General features: G+C 45.2%; 1 protein-coding gene across 4 annotated transcripts in view; it reads left to right on the top strand.

Moving 5' to 3' along the window:
• TP63 (tumor protein p63) overlaps positions 1 to 20,857 on the top strand; it is a 106,379-nt gene that overhangs the window by 66,116 nt on the left and 19,406 nt on the right. For 3 of the 4 annotated variants that reach the window (XM_082055239.1, XM_082055242.1, XM_082055241.1), the window contains 4 exons: positions 17,833 to 18,019; positions 19,719 to 19,834; positions 20,100 to 20,209; positions 20,486 to 20,622. In XM_082055239.1, the coding sequence (XP_081911365.1) occupies positions 17,833 to 18,019; positions 19,719 to 19,834; positions 20,100 to 20,209; positions 20,486 to 20,622 (550 nt within the window). The remainder of the gene's footprint in view (positions 1 to 17,832; positions 18,020 to 19,718; positions 19,835 to 20,099; positions 20,210 to 20,485; positions 20,623 to 20,857) is intronic. The other variant, XM_082055240.1, reaches the window with a different exon arrangement.

Here is a 20,857-nt window from a genome sequence, read left to right on the forward strand (position 1 = left end):
CACCTGCCACTGTATGAGCTCATGTCTGACTTGTCCTAGGAAGATAGTGAAATATGTCAGGCTTCTCTGAAATATAGCAGGTTTTTGTTTTATTGCACCCCTGACATTGCTGTTGGCTGCTGCAGAGGTGAACAGAAGGATGACTGCCCGAAACTGGTTACATTTATCTAAACTTAGTTGCTTGCCTCTTTGTGCCTTGAAAAACCAGATGGGGTTTTGCTTGCACAGCTGTAGGTATGTTAGAGTTAATAAAAAAAAAATAAAAATTAAATAACCTTTGAGTTTTGGCTTCAGGCAAAGTAGGTGAAATGATGTGTTTTGGAGATGAATGCTCTTGTAGGAGGCAAGATGTAGCTTGCAGGAGAACATCTGCAACCAATCCATTCTGTATGAGATGGGGCCAAGACTTGTTTGTATCTCAGTACCTGTTCAAACATGTTGTAGCACAGCAAAAAGAAGTTTTGAATGCATTGAGAAAGGGTGGGGTAAGAAGGGAAAGAGACATCAAGCTGAATGTTTGCTTAACAGCTTTGATTTCTTCATTAAACTTTTAAGCACTTTAATAATTTGATTAGCTGCTTTCAGAGAACCGTAGAATCCTTTTTTTTTTTTTCTTTATTAAAAGAAAAGAGAAAAACCCTACTCGCCTTGGTGCTGCAAAATGATCTTGTTCTCTGGCCTGGAGCGAATCTGGTAACTGTTCACTACCTTTGTGTACCCACCCTGAGGACTGTTGGTGGAAGGATGTTCTGTAATGCATTGATCAAAGAGTGTGCAAAGATTTAGTTACCAGGCTGACTGCCTGGACACCAGAGTGCAGCTTCCCAGTCAAATGTTCCTTGCCAGCTGCTCCCATCCTCTTTGTTCTGCAAGGACTGAATGTGGAATGAACATCCAGCAACTGCCATTTGCAGAGCTCGTTTGCCTGCCTTTGATTGTGCACTTGAAATGCCTCTTTCTCAAAGCCTGTGGCAGTGTAGAACAGTTATATGACTCAGGAGCAGCTGAAGTGGTGAGGTTGGTAATAGAGGTTCTCATACTGAGGTGCTCATACCATCATACTGATGGTTCTCATCACCACACCAAGCTCTGTGGTTTTTATTTTTTTTTTTTTAATAAGCTGACCCCCAAGATGCACGTGCAGCTGTATTTCTGGTTTGCACATATAACTAATGTGAATTTTGAATGTGCAGACTGTGTGACTGGGATCTGGTGTCAGTGGAGTGTAGCAACTATTGCTCAGATCGTTTTCCTTGTCTTATGGGCTGGATTCCTTGCTGGGGAACTGGGGGGAATTCATTTATTTGGGCTGAATAGGATGGAGAATGTGAACACAGTGCCTCGAAAGCCCTACCAGAGGGAAGGGGCATGCATTCAAAATGCTCTGTTCTATGTGGATGCTTGGTTGTGGTTTTTGTTTTGTTTTGTTTCTTTTCCCTCTTCTTTGCCTCACACCAAATCCTGCTGTGACTTTGCTAAAAGTGCTTGCTTAAGCAAGGCAGTCCTGGTCATGTGCTAATGTTCTTCAAGGCCTAAACACACAAGTGAATTAAGGAACTGCAAGATGCAGAAATGCCTGTCCTCTGCCTTTGATGTAGACAGGGCTCTTCCACTGTGCGTTTACTCACCAGGTTATTCTTATCCCTGTGTCTGCATGCATTTTTCAAGTCCAAGTGACTCTTAGTGCTGTTGTTCAACTGTGTTCTCTGGCCACCTTCCAGGAGGGCCTCCTACAGCTTGTCCATGTTTAGCAGGTGGACACCTATGCTAGAGATAGCCTTAGGCTCCATGCCACGCTGCATGGACTTGCCAGGCTGTGCCTAGAAAGAGAACTGCTGTGTCTGTGCAGTGCTGCAGCAACGGGTCGGGTTCATTAGCTCTGGCACGTTGCAACTTGGGAGTGACAGTCTGGGAGCTGTGCAGAGATAGCTTGGCCACGTCCAAACTCCTTTCTCCTGCATGTCACACGCTGGGTTAGCATGTGGCAAGCCAGCAGTCCCTGCAGCTGTGCTATGTGCCTGCCTTTAGCAGGCCTTGAGCAAGAGCACTCCTTGCTTTTGCCTTGCCCTGCAAAGGAGCATCCTGATCTAGAGAGACAACCGAGGCGGTGTTCAGGTGCAGATTGTATCTCACTCTCCATGCTTAGGTCTTTAGGTGGCCCTCGTGTCCTTCCTGCATGAAAAGCCCAATGTGTAATTCAAGTTTCCTGTATAGGTCTCTGTCCTGATGTGCTGGTGACTCATGCAATCTTCCTTTTCTACCTTCAGAGCTGTGTTGCCATGATGGTCTTGAGCAGCAGCAGAGCTCATCTGTGGAGAAATCTTCTAGAGAAAGTTTTCAAAATGGTTGGCTATCCAGGGTTTTCCCTGCTTGCTTCGGAGCTCACATCCCAAAATCACCAAGGAAGGTGGTCAAATCTACATGGTGGGAATGACACTCTCTTACTCAGGCAGTGGCTTAACTTTCAGATTTTATTCTCCTGTACAAACACCACCTTGTCACCAGATTCCTCTAGGCACCCCTGTATCACACATTGAAATCTCTGTTTGCTATTCTCTGAATTTCATGATAAAATTATGCCTCCCAGCCCACTACTACAATGTGAAAATGGTCCCTATTGCTTTTGCAAGGACTTTTCAAGGAGCTTGCTCTTTGGAGAGGCAGCAGATGGAGAAGCATACATCAGCCTGTGTGGGAATGGGGCGGGGGTGCTGTTTTTGTCTGGTTTTTTTTTTTTTTTTCCCTTGGCTACATGAGCAGCTAAAACCTGTAACCTACAGGAATTAGAAGCTCCATGCAGAAAATTAGCTAGGTTGGTGGAAGAGTTGAGATCACATTTTTCTTGGCTAATTAAAGGATTAAAGGTGCAGAGATTCAGAGTGAACTGTCAGTGTGCTACAGAAGAGAGCCTTTGATGGCTGAATCAGACTTGAGATTAAACAAATTGCATTTAAATAAGAAATATGTGGCAACAATTGCAGCCTAGCTGGGCCTCTATCGTTTGCTGTTCTCCAGGGTCAGGTAGCTGGTGTGCTGTGACTAGGGCTTCTCTTCCCTCATCAGCTTGCTTCTTCCCAAGTGGCTTCCTCTGGGTTGTTTCTATATGTTACCTCCATGTTTTGTAAAACTAGTTTTATTTCTTTTCACCCAGTGCTTTGTGCAGTGGAGCCTCGTATGCTGCTTTACATGATGATGATCCCGTGGCCCATCATAGCAGTAGTATGGTTGCATCCTTGTGGTGCGTTTTGTCATATCTCTGATCCTATTTAGGGTTTTTGCATCCTGGTGCTTTGCTGTCTGCACCTAGAGAGCTAAACACTTGTTCACCTGTGGACTCTTTTGTGTCGTTCAGTTGTGAAGCTGGTAGATAGAAAGTTTTCTGGGTTATGCTGCTAGTTTAATGACGTCTTCCTTTACCTAGTGGTGGCTGATAAAATTCTGGAGAGGTGGTTTGCTTCTGCAGGTTCAAAGTCCTTGCTTTGGTGCCACTTGATTGTCTTCAGTAGGCTATACTTGCAGATGGCTTGCCAGTGTTGGTCCCAACCTTCTTCCCACCTTCTCGTTTGGATACTATTAAAATCAGAGTTGCTAAGGGCCTGTTTCTAAGCCTTACCCTTGATAGCTCTTGCAGTGGTGCAGGGTCATGAGATTTGTGGTAGCTATCTCAGGACGGAGCTTGTGTTCTGTAAGGGCAGGAATTCATTTGCACAGCATCGTGCAGGGCAACAGCACGTTCTGTCCATGGAGGCTTTGCACCTTTCTCTGATGCATCAGGTATGAGCTGTAAGGAAAATGGGAGTGCCGGCCAGTGTGAGCCAATAACTTCTTGTGATGTTGTAACTCCGTCTTGTTTTGCTCCATTTTATTTATTTTTAGTGAGGAAGCAGCTTGCCTTTAGTTACCCTCAACCCGTATAAGATTGTGAGGGGTTTTTGTTTGTTTTCTTGTTGGGAAGATGGAGGAAATAGCAGAATTGAAGCTGATGAAAAAATCTGCTGGGATTCCATAATCACTCAAAAACATGGCATTACTTACTAATTGGGTGTGGTTAGTTGGGAAATCTGACTTTAAAATTATGTTTCCCAGGGAACTATTCCTGTTCTCATCGTTATCCAGTAACAAAGACTGTTTCTTTTGTTTGGGAAAGCAGTCTTGCTTTGAATGGGATATTTCTTCTCACAAAGCATCCATGGCTTGGGGTCTTCAGAGCTTACAGCTTACAAATGGAGCAGCACAGAGGTAGCAAGATCTGTAGGGGCAAAGAGCTGTTTGGTGGTTTTTATTTTTTTTGGAAAGCCATCTTCAGATTGGTCATGGGGATTTGCATCTAAATCCACGTTCATTCCTGTTATGTTTCCATTTAGGTCATGTAGATGACATGATTATCTTTCAAAGTGAAATCAATTGCTAGGTATTGAGAGATTTGCTGTAATCTAGTTCCAATAATTTATAGATCTGTAACTATGTCATGAAGAGTTTGGGCAATTGTTCCTGAGAGTTTACCTAACAGGCTTGTAGATTTGCCTGCATAGGCCGTCCAGGTCCATGCAAGCTTGCTTTACACATTTGTGCGTTATTGCTGAAATTATAAAGCAACCTAAGAATTGGCTAAAACAGGCATGGACTATGCTATGTTCAAGCCTTCCATTTCTCATGTGGCATGTTACTGCATATCTTCCATTGGCTTGCATGTCAACTGGGATCTCATTTTCCATTCTTCTCTTGGGGTGGAGGAGATGCAAAACTGAAGATTTTTAGTTCTGTGAGAGGGATCAGAAGGACTGCTGCTAACATTTCCCAGACTCATTGCAAACCTTCTTCCCTTTCTAAATGTTGCTCTGCAGAATGTGTGTCTTCCCTTAGCCGCCGCAGTTGCATAGCTTTAGGGCTGCTAGTGAGCATGAGAAAAACAGGAGGAATATCCCAAGCCTGGGATAGTCTTGTTGCTCCTCCTAGCAGAGAAGATGCCACAGCATTGACCTCACTATCTGCCTGGGGGTGCAGTACTGTGCTCTGGAGCTGGGGACGTCTTGATGTCCGGATGGCTGCTATGTTCCTCAACATGGTTCTTGACAAACCGTTTCCCACAGCGTGTAGGAAAATCAAAGTCCCAGTTCAGTAAAGCACTTGAGTGAATGCATAACTTCTAGCACGTGAATATTCCTTATGAATCTTCTGGGTTTTGTTGGAGTCAGCAAGGCTGCTCCCATCCTTAAAGGTAGGCATCTGCTTAAACACCTTGCTGAATCATGTCTTGACTTTGAAAGTAGGCTCAGGAGAAACCACATCAGTTGACTCAAGGACTGTGCTTAGCTAGGTCATTGAGGATGGAAGGAGAGGGCTGAAAGAGGAGGATCTGGGTAATATACAGATCCCAGAACCTTGCAAATGCTGGTAATAGCTAGTGACTGTTTTTTTGTCTGACTTCCCTGCCATTCATCCAAAAGCTTAATTGTACAAATAAAATGTTTAAAGGTTTGACTTAGTCACCATTCATCATAAGTGTGCTGGAGCTGCTGTCATGCTTTATTGATCTAGTTTAGATTTGCATTACTGCATTTTCATGTTCTTGGTAAAACCATGACTTGCTTAGTTAGGTGTGATTTTTTTTTTTTTTTTTTTTTCCCCCCCCCCCCTAATCCTCATGTTTTCTCTGTGACTCAGAACTACAGAATGGCCTCATGGAGCTGGCAAACCCAGGAAACAGAAGGACACTTGTAGAAATGGTTTGGTTCAGTTTGGATTCCCTCTCTTGTAGGAGGAGGAGAGGACCCTTATCAGATGGTCTTAATATGGAAGAAGAAAATTTGTCTTTGCTCAGTGTCTACATGTTAGTTTGTTGCCTTGCTCACCATCCTGGCCAAAAAAGTTTTTCTGGCTTTTCGCTTTAATTATCAATGAAATGCTCTGCAAGCAGGAGAACAATATTTGCATAGGTGTAATTCTGGAAATTGAGTGTAATGTGATCAGGAAATGGGACAGGCCCTGGCTGTTATCATGGAAGAGACTTGCTGGTACCTGCACTTTGTTTCAAATGTAATAAGATCTGACTCAGGAAAGTTTCCTGGACGTTAATAGAGAAAACTCAGTGCCCTTTTGGCAAGGTACTCGCACTAATCTTTCTGCACGGGAACAAAAGAGTTTTCTTCCAAATTTGTAAATCAGTTCTGAAAGGGTTGCCCACAGTACGCTCAAGATTTAGAGGGAAATGGTCTCCCTTGGAGCAGAAAGGCAGGGGCGTGTGTGTGTATGTGTGTGTTCAGGACTTTATTTTTCTGAGACAGAAGCCAAGGAACAAGGTGCTTGTATGTGCTGCCAGTGAAATCTCAGCGGGAAGACATGATGCTACTTGCAAGGTATGCACAAGACAAGACCAGAGGCGCCGCAGTGCTTGATTACTGTCAAGGGCTCAGTTGGAACTTGCCTTTGCTCTTTGGCCTGCAGCATTTATGTAGAAATTTGGGACGCTGCTGCTTGCTTCCAAAGCTTTGCCTTGATGGGTCCTGCCCACATCTTAGGTGGGGAGGAAGGGGAGGGGGCTCTGAGCCTATGAAGTAAACAGGAAAATTACTCACCTTAATGATGCATTTCGCTGGCACTGCTGTGTTGAGAGACTGTCAGATTTAATACTTTCTGTCTTTCCTCCCATAGGTGTGATTAATACTTTGTTATAATAGAAGGATAAAGTGGAAGGGTACCTGTACTTTCCCTCAGGTGGTATAAATGGAGGGGAAGGAAGGCAAGTAGGAGAGAAAGGGGATTGCCTTTTTCCATCAAAGCCATTCAGTCCTTCTTGAAAGTGTCCATACAGAAGAGAACTCATTGACTGACTTGGCTGGTGGCCTCTTATTCTATCAGAGCGTTCAAGTTCATAGTTGAGGCCCTTGGCCCCCCCATTTAGCTGCTGTTCCTGCTTCATGGGATGTAGTGACTGGTTTCTGACTCAAGGAACAGCCAGGGAGCAATCCTGCACTTGGTGACAGTGCATCATTGAAGTAGGCATGGCTAGCCAAGAAAATACCCACACAGTCATCAACCCGCTCAAAATGCTTAGTCCATTTCAGAGGCAGAGTGTCGTGCTCTCTGCTCAGGGAAGACCTAATGTGTTTTGGCTGTGGATTTTAGTATGCTTAATAAACCCCATGTTTCATAGGGGGTAGTCTCAGATGTTTTCACATTTTCTGGGCTGGGCTGTGGTGTCCCAGAGCTCTCACGCTGGCTCTGTCTGACCTGTGGCTTTGGATTGAAACTTTGGATGAAGAAAAGAGCTAGAGAGGGCTACTGTGAGAGAACTCTGAGCTGTCACATAGCACAAATTCAGAATCTGAAGGTGTGTGCTGCACTATCTGAGGAGACAAGAGTGCTCAGCCAGACCTACCAGCTTTCCCTCTGGATGAATGTTGCTGAAAACTGAGCCCTTTGAAATAAATCTGATATCCCTTGCTTGCAGTGAACCACACTGTCTGGAGATGTCCTGCAGTTTGTGTCAGTAATGTGTTCACCTGCAGAACGGTTGTTGCTGGACCATGTGGAATGGGCAGGGAAGCTGATTCTCCACATAGGTTATGGGTGAATGAAAGAGGGATCTCTTATGTTCACTTGCACAAGGCTTAATAGGTCACAGAAGTCTAACTATGTCTTCAGTAATGCTTTAGGAAGGCAAGGAAGAATACAAATCATCTGTATGTGAACTCCTTCAGGGGTTATGTGTCCTTTAAGTAGAGTCCATTGAATATAAATCAAGAATGAGTGAACAGGAAAGAAAATGTGTCTAGGCAAAGGTTTTAAGTATAATAGGTCTGAAGACATTAAACCTGGTTTTAGCTTTGAATTGCTTGAATTTTCTCTCCTGTGCCCACATATCAGAATGAGAGTGTGCAAAGACAGCCAGTTGCATCTCCCCTAAGCCTGTCACTGACCCAACTAGGAAGGTGGGCCCATAATAGACCCTCACCCTTACAATATGCTGACCCTGTGGCATTTGTAAGTAGGTCAGCCTTTTGGCATGAGCCAGAACTTGAGTGGAAATTTGTCATCATCTAGCAAAGTGTCCTCCTTTCTGGGGTGTTGAATGGCTGGTGCAGCCTGTGGCAGAGTGCCTGGTACCTCTGGGTCTGACTCTACCCCTAAATTGCAGGCTTGGGATGTTGCTGATTGAAAAGACTACATTGCCAGAACAACTTCATTGTGTTTTGTTTTGTTGTCGGTTTTGTTTGTTTGTTTGAACATGTTCTCATGTCCAGCTTGGCTTCCCTCTGCTGTAACAGATACTGTACTAACAACTCATTTGGTTTCCTCTGAGATATTAATGAAATCCCCTTATTTGCAGATGAAGGGACCTTAAAGAGTTTTGGAGTTAGATCTTACATCTGACATTTCCTTGTATCCTGCTTCCTCCCCTTGATCTTCAGCTGGTCTGGAGCTATCTGAACCTGTGATTGTCAAGGACCCAAAGCATAAGTCTACTTTCTAGAGGTCTGCAAGACTTAATCTGCTTGTCTGGGACTCTTACAGCTGACTCATGTTGATGAAACCAGGCTGGATTTGGTGGAAGCAGGCTTATTTTAGAGAGATTTAGGACATTTGCTTTGCCATTTTCTTATCTTAATTGAGCACGGACAGAAACAATCAGTAGGGACAACCTCTATGTGCTGTTGTGGTTCTTCCCTTTGTATGGTTGAGTTGATCACCCTTTGTCTTTCAGCAGGGGACAAAAATGACTGGGAGATGCACTAAAAGTTGGTGTCTGATTACTCCAGACGATGTTTCCTCTGGCTGGTTAGAGTTCTTGCAGTTTGGCTGGTGGGATGGAGCATGCTGGAACACGCAGACTTGAAACAAGTGAGATCTGGGAGGCTAATAGGAAGCAAACAGCAGCCTTCCTTTTTGGCTGAACCTGAGACAGATGATTGTAAGAAGGTTTAATCCCCCACGCCAAGCTAGGAGGAGGTTTGAAATGGCTAACCTAGGCTTTACTTTAAGCAGTCTGTGAGGAGAACAGGTTCTGGTGCTCAGTACCCAAGCCTGATGTTGTGCACGTGAGTCAGCAGCAGTATGTGGTGGGGTGGGTTTGCTATGGGGAGCCTGGATGTGTTCTTTCCAGTTCATTTCTGGAGCCTTTTATAAGAAAAGTCTTGTTTTCTTTAAAATACGAATTGAATCAGACCTTTCTGAAGTCTAGGTTAGGCTTCACAAATGTCCCTATGCAGAGGCATATTGGCTCAAGCAGGTGGCAATTAACAGTGCTGCCAAAAGTTACACATGTGCAGAAGGGTTTTTTTTGCTAAATCAAGTTTTGGAGGTTTTTACCTGCCTCTTTGCTGAGTATGTTCTGGTGTAATGAGTAGAACTGGGATTATTGCTGGTTACGTCACTGTAAAAGTCTCTAGCTGCTGTGACACTTGGTGTCATAGTAATCAACTTACCATTTCGTGTAAACAAACACATGTGGTTGTATATGTATTCGCTTGCATTACCTGCAGGCAGGTGTCTGCATTTTGTATAGATGCAAATACTTGTACCTTCAGTGTAGCACTTTGTTTGCAGTGGGTTCCCCTCCTGCTAGGAGGATGTGAAACAGCTGAGTGTGTTCACAGTGGAGCTGTGAAATGCAATGGAGTAGACCATGGAGCTTCTTGTGCATTCACTGTGACGATTCAGATTCTTGCTGTCAAGTTTTGACTTGCGAATTAGTGTTCAGTAATTGAAACTGGCATTTTTCAATTCCAATTTTAACTAACATTTTAGTCTAATTTCGTTTACTTCTCACTATTCTGCCAAAATGTTAATGCTTCATAGCCTTTAGGTGAGTTTGGGTAGGTAGTATGAGAGTGGGCTTCCCACAGTGTATGTTTCATAGTGTTTTATCTTATTTGGTAGTCAAACAGGTTGGTTTTGTTGTATATTTGTAATACAGAAGACGTTGGGAGACCTAGATATCAACTTGAGAGTCTGCGAGTTGAATGGGATAAAAAAGGAGCCTGTGTCCAATCCCACCCTCCCCTGCCTAAAAAAATGAAAAAACAAAACAAACAACAACCCAAAAAACCCAACCAACCAAACAAAAACAACAAAAAAAAGTGCTTGACATAGTGCAGCATGAGCTGCCATGAATGGAAGGCTTTATCTGCAAAATCACCCTAAAGAAAAGTCCTTTGAAAAAGGAGATGCCACAAAGATAGTGCTTTATTGATAGCCTGTAAATTGACTGTGTTAATGTCAGTTAATCAGCAGAGCCTATGAAAATAACATCACAGGGATGTGGGGAGTCATAACGTGGGGGACACTGATCCGATGGGAATCAGCACAGGGTTTGGAGCCTGGCACGCTTGCATGTGCTTTGGCCTGTTACATTGCATCAGAGGGAACCATGCTATGGTCAGGACAATTCTTGGGTGTTTTGTTTATTTGTGTAAACTTCTGTTTGCAAGAAAGGTATCTGAGAGTGTATCTCAGATTTTGGGTACTGACATAAAATAAATGCTCCCTGTGGAAGCTACTTCGTTCAGTGAAAATCCCCATATTATTTTGTAACATGGAATTGCACTGTCAGTGGGCATTTGCTGTGACCCACAGGGGAAGATGATGTTCAGCACTGGCTCAGCTTTGGTGTTCAGCTCATTCACTCTTGTTTCTTACCTTATCCATACTAGCAAAATGTTCTGTATGAAGCAGCCTATCAGAAATGCAAATTACTAGACATTGTTAGCATCTGAAACTTATTTGGGTACTGCTAAAGTTTCAGTTTAGAAACTGTCAGAGAAGCTGGATATGAAACACGTGCAGAGTGTGAGCTGAGTATGCAAGGTAAGGTCGTTTGACTGCAGGAATCTTATGGTTTTGGTTTTTAAAGAAATTAATTTCTGAAATATTTTTTAAATAAAATAGATCAACAAAGGAAAATAGCTTAACTAACAAAATCGGATAGTAAAACCTTCCTTTAGAAGCCATCACTTTGTATCAAAAACCATGTAAATAATTCCTGGCTTGCCTCTGAAGTTTTCCATCAGAGGGTTTTTTGTTTTTTTTCTCTTGAATCAGGGATACTTTTCAGTTAATTCTTTTTTCTTGTTCATTTTAAAAAATGTTTTCAGGACAAACCTCAAGACCTTCATTTGTTGGTGAAATAAGTCTGTAGATATGAAACTGAAATGTAAAAGCCCTCAAATGTAGAGTTTTCAATTTTACAGCTGTTTCACAATGCAAAAGTTGTATGGGAAAATATCATTGTTATTTCTGTTATCGTTGTGGCTTTGCTGAGTATTCATAAAGCAGATAAGCAGCTTTGAATTAAAATCTCTGGGGAGCCTCAAACAAGATGCTGAAGTATTGTCACATGAATGAATGAGCTCGTTTTCCTAAAGATGGGAGAATCTAGCGGATGCTCCGAATTCAGTATTTTGGGGAATTTCGGGGGGTCTCCTACAGCATCACCGCTTGTGTGTGTCCCCGTGCGCACTCTTCTCAGGCTGCTTTAGCACTGTCCTCTGAGATGGGGTGTGTTGGGGTATTTGCGGGGGTTGGTGGGGACTGGATGGGAGTACGGTGCAGTGGAAATCGTGGGGGTTTGTATGGGGAGGGGGGAACACGGAGCTGCCTTTCTCCACGAAGGCAGGTGAGTGGTTGTGCAGACAGCTCTGCGCTGCCAGAAGGGAAAAACATAATCGCTTTCTCTCCCTTTGCATTAGGCGATAGCACAAGGCAGGAGCTGCGGCAGCTCAGACGAGCACAAGCGTCCCTTTTCAGGGGCTTGCTGGGCAACACGGCTTCCCCCCAATCCCCGCCCGTGGGCTGAGCCCCGCGGGTACCCACAGCCGGTGGGGAGAGGGCGAGCGACCCCCCGCGCGGGGCTGCAGGCCAGGATGGGATCCGGCACACCAGGCACCGGCCCGCTGAATCCTTGTCCGCAGGCTACGTTTCTCCGTTCTCCTCCCTGCCGCCCCTCCCCTTCCCCGTTTACCTAAGCAGGTCAACACACATTATATATATATATATGTATCTATTCTTCTTATTATTATTTTTCACTAAGGTATCCAAGGTGCAGCACCAGCTGCCGTCGGCGTCCGGTCCGGCGGTGGGAGCGGCGCCCGCCCCGGAGCTGCACCGACACGTTCCTTCACGCTTCTCCTGTTTCACTTGCGGTTTTCACGGCGCTGGCGTTGCCTGTCCCCACGCAGCCCGTGGGTCGCGTCCCCCCTCCGCCGTCCCCTCCGTGCTGCCGGCCGGGGGGACGCGGGGCCCACCTGCCTGATGTCAACATCTCGGAGGGTGAGGCCGGGGAGGAATGTGCCGCTCCCAGCTCGGGCGCAGGTAATTAATCCCTGCGACTGACAGGTGGCAACAGGCGGCCTTTGGCTGCGGCTCTTGGAGAAAAGCGCTCGGAGGAAGGATTTTAATAGCTCATCAGCACCGTTCGTGCGCGCCCGGCGAGGCGCGGGGTGCGCGGCGGCAGGGACGGGGAGGGGGCGGAGGAGCTCAAGGGGAAAACGAAGTTTAAGTCTCCGCAAAGGCAGGCGCCCTTGAGTGAATCGCTGCCCATCCCCAAGGGAGAGAAAGAGGGTGACGCGTTCTTTCCTTTGCCCCGGGGAAAAGTTTAGTAAATGTCTGCAAAGCGCTTGTGGAGCTGCATCAGCATCTCCTGCCGTTCGCATCCTACCCGCTGTCACATGGTGGTTTCCCCTTCAGGCAGGGGATGCTCACAGGCCCATCTCACTGGTGTGGTGGGCTGTGAGTCTGGGGGTTGGCATTGCCTGTGGTGAATCTGGAGGCACGTGAAGGCTGATGACCTCTGGACCTCTCTTTCATGCCCGTGGTTTGACCGTTGGCTATGTCTGCTCGCAGCAGAAATGTCTGCTTTTCTCTGGAGCCTGATGAGACAGAGAACTTCAGCCTGGAGCTGCAACACGTCATCTAGGTAGTGTTGGGGTTAAGGTTATGCTGAGATGAAGGTTAAATCTGGCAGGAGATGTCCACATCCGCAGCACTACTGGGAAGACTCCTCTTGGGCTTCTCTGCTGAACATGCTCTGAGAGCAAGTCAGATCCTACAATCTGCACACATGTGTATCTGGTCCCAGACATGCTTACAACAATTTTTGGCAAATGAAAAGTTAAATCATTGTTCATCAAAGCAAAAATATTTAAGGTGCATGAGTAAATCTCAATTTTTATTCTTTGTGGGTAACCTCCCTTCTTTCTACTGTCTTTTTTCTCTTAAGAGAATACACCTTATACAAGTGATTTGCTATTTCTTTGCGACTTCTTATCCTCATTTGTGAAGACTTTGCAAGTAAATGTTGCTTTCCAACTCTTCTAGCATGTTCTTTTTTTCCCATTCTTGGAGTTAGTTTCATAGGGGAAAAAGCACAGCTGACCGATGGCTTTGAAAATGTCAAGTAAGATGAATCTAGTGTTAAACCGAGTTGAACTAAAACGTGACTTCTTGAAAGAACTATGCAAAAGATTTGAAAGACCTGTTGATCTGAGCACAAGGGGCTCAGGGAGCTGTCAAGCCATAAGACAACCTCTGGGATCACCTTCAAGTTGACATCCATCAGCATTCACAGAGCTGGCTGAATCCTGCTCCTTTTAAAGACTTAGGGGTCGTAATCCCTGGCTAGATCAGATGGTAAAACAGATATTAAAGGCAGATTTTCAAAGTAGTGCTTAGGGAATTTCATTGCATCAGTTTTGCAGGGGAACCGAATGCTCACTGAAAAGCCATTGCAGCTTGTATTGTGTAACACCAAGTGCTTACTTCCAGAATACTTCTGTGATTTCTAGCATAAATTCTCCATTTGGGAGGTGGAAAGTGTTTTGTTTTCTCCTTTAAACGCTTTGTTGACACATCTTCCGGAGAAGGGGCTTGCTGAGAAATCAGACAGGTGTTGCCTGATGGTAGCTGGCGTGTGTGTATTGTGATACTGAATTACCAGCCACAGTGCCAAGAGTGGGTAATACAGTATGTCTGCACAGGCAGGTGGGGAGGGCAGGGCTGCAGGCGCTGGAATGTTTTCTTCTTTCCTTTTAAAACATATTATTAAGCAAAAAACTAGATTCACTGTTGTTCTTAGCAATCTCTTGAAGTCTGCTTATTTGGGCATGACATGCAGCACTCAAACCCCAAAGAACAGGCTGAGCCAAAGCTCTTTCTTCTCCCTCTCGAGTGGATAAGACGTCGCCAGGCTTTCCTCTTTTGTTTTAAATAACTTTTTGGTCTGTACATCTGGTAGAAGTGGTGTTTGCACTCCTTAGGCTGTTGGCACACACAACGCTTTTCCTGCTGCTAGATAATGACTACTGTCATCTTATTAAAGGACAGGTTTGTTGATTAAGTCAGGCTTATTTTCCCATTTTTGCTCCTAATTAATTTTCCTACAATAGCAAGTAACAAAAGAGCGTTGATTAATGATCATGCTCTAGATTTCTGGAAATTGCTGGTCTTGTGATTTTTACCCCGCATACAGTGAGGGTTTGTGAGTTCCTGTAGCAACATGGTGGGCAGGGGGACTGTCACTTCTTGCAAGGTGGGGTGGTTTGGGGACCACAGGGGAGAGGCACCTGTGCCAAGAGGGGCAACCCTTGCTTACACAGACAGCTCCTGCCTTGGGGCTTTCTTTCTGATACTTATTTGCTTTGAAATCTATATACAATATCCTGTTTTGTTCCATGGACATAATGATTATCCCCAATTCTGTACGAAGCCACCATGACCTAGTTGTTCTCATCTATTTACGCCAATAGATGACTGGGCATCAGGTTACCCACGGTGGCAGCAAAGTTGGCAGGGTGGGAAACTCAAGCCCCTTACTGTCTGACAGCAGGTACCCCGTGGACAGATTTACACTGGTGTTAAATGACCGGCCACTCAATGATTACATACTCACGGGCGGCTGTGCCTGGGGTAGATGTGAAATCGTGGCTCTGTGCCACAGCCCTGAGCCCTGTGTAGTGCCTGTGAGGCTTGACCTCCTCTTGCAATCGGGTGACACAGAGGCAGCGCAGTCCTCCTGTTGTCGTCTGTCTCCATGCTGGGCCATGCCCTGACTGTGTCCCGAAGCAGAGGTGGGCTCCTGGTCACCCTTCCTCTCCGACATGCCAAGTTCAAGGTGTTGGTCAGAACCTGGTGCTCTTGTGTCTGCCCTGTGTGTTGGGGATGTATGTGTGTGTGTGTGTATGTATATATATATATATATGTGTGTGTGTGTGTGTATTTCTTTGAACAGACTTGTTCAACGTAACTCATTAGCCTTTGGCTGTTTGTTTTCTGTGAATTTAAGCTGCAGGTCTGATACCTTCCTTCTTGGCTGTAGCCAAAGGGGTCTGAGAGTTGGGGTGCTGAAGAACGGATGAGGAGCAGATCACTCCCTTTGCTGGCAGAGGGGCCATGCTGTTTGACCTGGAGCCTCACTATTCATCCTAGTGTTGGGCACCTCTCCTGTCTTTCTGGAAGCAGTGATTTTTATTTTTTTTCTCCTTCTTGTAACCCCAGCTTTCTGTCTTCTTAAGATATTATACATAAAATTACAGTCAACATGAGTACTGCTGATCCATAACTGAGCGGTGTGTGTCTCCTTCCAGTTGTTCAGTTCTCCAAATGTCTGCAGATGGCTCACATTGGCTCCTTGTGAGTGCTGTGCCCTCCCTGTGCCATCACACTTCCATATTTTTGCTTTTCTTTCACCCCATCACCTTTAGATCCCCAATTTCTTTACACTTCAATGATGTTAAGGTATCCAGGTGATTAGTTGGCTTTTTGAGATTTTTGAGGCTTTATGTCCTTAAAACCTTCACAATGCTATTAGCAAACTGAAGTGTTGAGGGAAACAATACTTTCTAAATTTTCTTCCTCTTTCAAATACAAGGGATTCTTTTTGTACCTCTTGAGATGAATAGACAACATAGTGAGCTCACTCTTACCTTCAGTAAGAAATTGCTTTTTAATTAAAAAACAATAAGGAATTTCAGGTTTAAAAGATGTACGATATAAATCACCATCTAGATCTGTTTCGCAACTTTTTTTTGTAATTGTTTGGCATGTTCCCTATTTCCGCGGGCTGGGTAAATCCTTTGTGGGTTTAATCTCTAGCCTGCAGGCACATAAAATACATTGCACAATTTGGTCTTTGCATCTTAAAGATTATTTTTTTTTTTCTCCTTAGTTTAAATACCTCTAGCATCTTCTCTGCTGTATGGCAGGGTGGCATTGAGTGAGGACGGAAGGGACTGGCTTGGCTTATTTCTAATCCCCCTCTCCTACCTAGTGTCTCTCTCCCAGCTTTGGTTTTTCCTATGTTAGCAAGGTGTACACTTTGAAATGCAAATAATCCCTGGATATTGCTAGCTAATCCTTCTGTTGCTGCATCGCCTGACGCCCACCCATACATGCACCAGCTCTTCCCATCCTGGCAGGGTGGATGGCCAAGTCGTGCTCTCGACCTGTATGAGCCTGTCAGTGCTCTGTTTGAACAGATGGGACCATGGCTATATCAGCCATGGCTGCTACAGTCATTTTTTTGAGGAAAAGAAAAACACCTTGGGGCTTTTGCTTTTCTTTCTCTGCAAGAACCAAAGAGATGGAAGAGCGGAAATGCCAGCAATTCCTGTGGGTTACGTGGTTAGAGTTACTGGGAGAGCTCTGTGCTCATGGGTGTCTGAGCACCAGGAGAAAACTGAATGCCTCTGGAGTGGGGTGCTGATGAAAACTGCCATAATTTGCAACAAACTTGTACAGCAGAGCAGACTGGAGGGTCTCCTTGATGGAGCACATCCAGAAAAATGGATTCAGGTTAGACTATACTGAACCATTTAAGAGTTTCCTTGTGATCATTCCTGCTAAGCATATGCCCTGATTTCAGTGCCGTTTTTTGAACAGAAATCAATTACTTCAGCCCATGGCTTGATGTTTTGCTGAGTAAAGGTTTCCAGATGTGAACACACTTCAGGAAAATGCTGCACCGCTGTTACTTTTTTAGTGGGGAACATCTTAAAAGAGGGAGTCTAACATATTCCAAATTAGCACAGTGAGTAGAAGCATCTTGTTCTGCTCCAGGTGTTCATTGCCTACCCCAGGACTGTCACAACCTCTGTTTTGGAGCCAGCTCTTGGACCTGGTCTTTGGGCTGTTCAACTCTTCTGAGCTTTGACATTTATTTACTGTTGTTGTTGTTATTATTGTTATTTTCCTCTTAATGGACACAATGCTTTGAGTTTAGAAGTGAGGTTGATATATAGATGATAGAAGAGGTGTGAGATGCTTTTAAAAGATGACTGAAACATTAGATTTGGCACAACTCTCAAATTACACAGGGTCTTGCTTTCAAGTACTCTTCAATTTCAAGGTTCATGTTTTCATTCCCCCCCTCTGCAAAAGTAGGAGGGTTTATTACAAAACAGGATGAAATGCTTTACGCGTGTGGTTTCCAATGCTTCCAGGATTACAGGGTGTTGTGAAAAGAATAGTGTCTGTTTTGTTAGGTGGGTAATGTGCATCCCTTGGAAGAGTGGATATGTGCCCAAGAGAAATAAAGACTATATTTGTTCATGTAAAAGCAGTAGTCTTTATTGGAAGATTTTTGCATTTGGAAAAGCTAAAATATATATTTATACTCAGCTATTCTAAAACAGGTAAAGCTCTGGGGATTTTTGCAGCTTGTCTGGAGGTATGGCTATTGCGTGAAAAAATGCAATGCGTGTGCAATAGGTGGTGCATTCAGCTATGTGTGCAATAGGTGGTGCATTCAGCTATGTGTGTAAACCCATCGCCATCCTCCTGGCACATCTCCGCCTCTTGCTGAACATCCTGACTCTCTCTTGCTCTTTTCCCCCCATCCAGTATTCCACCGAATTGAAAAAGTTGTACTGCCAGATTGCCAAGACGTGTCCCATCCAGATCAAAGTGATGACCCCGCCGCCTCAGGGAGCTGTTATCAGGGCTATGCCAGTCTACAAGAAAGCTGAACATGTCACCGAAGTGGTCAAACGCTGCCCAAACCACGAGCTGAGCCGCGAGTTCAACGAGGGTAAGGAGGGCAGCATTTTGCTGGCAGCCCCTCTTCAAAGCTGCGTGACTGATGAGCAGCGGGTGTGGGGATTTGGCAGCAGCTTCACAGCAAACTGGCTGGAAGCAGACACCCCTGCAACATCTTTTGCAGCTTTTTATTTCCCGTGCTTAGCAGGAAGCTTCATACTATACTTTAGCTGTCCCTGTGCAAACATGTCCTTGGGAAGAAAGTACTGAAATAAACTTCCACGCCTGCCCAGGTTGGATGGATGTCTGTGTCCATGGCAGGCAGTGCCCTCCTGGCAGCCTCTCCCCACTCTGCTTTTGCTTCTGCAATGAGAAGCAGCTGTTCTTGTGCTCAGGAATGAGCTTCCATGTCTCTGGGACAGGGATCTAGTAACAGGATGCAATATCATCTCCAGTCCTTAATCCACGCCTCAAAGACGGAGGGGCTGTTTATCTCTAACAGGATAACACTAAGTGCCAGCATCAACTGTAGGCAACCTTCCTGCACATTTTACGCTATCAGTTTAGTATTCATGTTTTAATCTTTTACTTGCTTCTCCTCATGTTAGTGAAGTAGCAGCTGTTTAAAAAATGTCCTGGGGTTTTCTGCAAACTCATGGGTTGGGCTCTGTTTTGCCATGGCTGCTTAAGTTCACACAAGTTCACATACGCATCTGTTTTATTCTACGTGCATTATTTATCTCCTACTGTAAAAAACACGGTTGGTGTCAGTTAGCAGGATGTCTTAGGGGCCTGGATCCCTTTGCTGGTTACAATGCAGCCAGCTAGACAAGCCCAAAAATAAGCAAGGACTCGGGAGTGTAAAATCAGAGTGGAGTGAGACAGTCCTTTGAAATAGTTTTTTGTATTAGAAAGTGCTTTTCTGATAGAACTGCATTTTTGAGGGTTGATACCTTGTTCCATGATAGAATTTTAAGAAAGAAAAAACTAAAACTATATATGCTTATTCTGAAAAAAACTATCTAGAAACATGCTCTTATTTCAAGTAAGAAATGAATAGTTCAAACACAAACCAAATTATTTGGATGAACCCATAACAGGCTTTTCTCCTCAGAATTTAGTTGTATGTTGTAGAAACACTGAAGAGAATTTGCAGGAAGGACACTATTTTTTTAATTGTTGGAGAGGGGCCTAGAAACAAAGATGATCATGTTCCTTTCTGCTGCTCCTGCAAGCGTGATTTTTCAAGTTGACCACTAATTAAATGTGTATTTCTCCTGCTCCTTGAATTTTTTTTAGCTGCTTAGGATCAAGACTGATGGGAGAGAACACAAGAGGGCTAGCAGTTGATGGGGAAAAGAGTAGTGACTGAGACCTGAAGGGATTTGCTTTGTGTACACATTGAGGGGAGGAAAAGAAAGGCTTTCAGCTGGTGTGAAAACCCATGTGGAGTTATCTGCTTGAAGACATCTGCTCACAGCTGGCTCTGAGCTGCCATTCAGTTTACATTTGAGCTTAAGCAGTCCAGGATCTTGGGAGCCCATGTTCATGTGTCCAGCTTGAGAAAGCCTGTGTTGCCTTTGATGTCTGGCAGTGGGGACCTTGGGAAGGGATGCTGCGAGGCACGTATGTGCTCTGGTAGGTGTCTGGGGCCAGGCGCAGGGTTTTCCCTTGGTGGAAGATCTCACTGCCCTGCGCCTCAGCTTGCTTCACTGGACGGTGTCTCATTTTTTGCGTGCTTACTCTCGCAGGGCAGATAGCACCTCCCAGCCACCTGATCAGGGTAGAAGGGAACAGCCATGCTCAGTACGTCGAAGACCCCATCACTGGGAGGCAGAGTGTGCTGGTCCCCTATGAGCCGCCTCAGGTACGTTGTGAGCTCAGGGTGATGGCAACACAGCACGCGAAGGGATGCTGCGGGAGTTGCAACCCTAGTCGAAGGGTTGTCAGAAATGAGCTTTTAAACACCCTCTTTATGCCGTGGGAGAAGGAGTTCTTAATTTCTTTTAAGGAAGCCTTGTGGTGGGCCCTATTTCATGGTAATATGATTGTGGGACTACAAGAGGAGAGCCTGGAAAAAGCAGAACTTTCCATCCATCACCCCATCCTCTCATGCCCTTTGTCTCGTCCAGGTTGGTACTGAGTTCACGACAGTCTTGTACAACTTCATGTGTAACAGTAGCTGCGTGGGAGGGATGAACCGTCGCCCAATCCTCATCATTGTGACCCTGGAAACTAGAGAGTAAGTGGTTCCTCATGAGTGTAGCCCTTTGTTTGAGAGATGGCCTTCTGGCTGCTATTCTGCTCAGGGCAGCATTGCATGCCCTTAGGATTCCCTATGCAAGAAGCCATAGGATATTTTTCAAATGTTGGCAGGTGGGAGTTGCCCAAAACCTGGGACATTCTGACTGAGAAATGGGAGGTTTGGGTCTGTCTGTGCCTAGTCTGGTGGGAAGCTGAAGGACACTGGTCCACATCTGAGGTGCCAGCTGACTTTTCCTCTCACCTCTCTTCCCAGTGGGCAAGTCTTGGGCCGCCGATGTTTTGAAGCCCGCATTTGTGCTTGCCCAGGCAGAGATCGCAAAGCAGATGAGGACAGCATCCGCAAGCAGCAAGTCTCCGACAGCACAAAGAATGGTGATGGTACGAAGCGCCGTAAGTAGCTGGCAGAGCTGGGCAGATTGCAAATTGTGCTGTCATTGGGTGCAGGCGTCACCGCAGCACTTGTGCTGTGGGGATGGAGTGGTGCTGTGCATGGGCTTGGAGGCACGAGGGCATTACTAGTCTGTTGTCCCAGGGTCAATCAACCTGAAAAATCAGCTGGTGTTCCCAAAACAGCATTTAATAAACTGGGTTTGCACGTTCTCTTGCACTGCTGCCTGTGTGAGGT

Source organism: Streptopelia decaocto, assembly GCF_964273445.1.
Source record: "Streptopelia decaocto genome assembly, chromosome: 6".
Classification (NCBI taxonomy): domain Eukaryota; kingdom Metazoa; phylum Chordata; class Aves; order Columbiformes; family Columbidae; genus Streptopelia; species Streptopelia decaocto.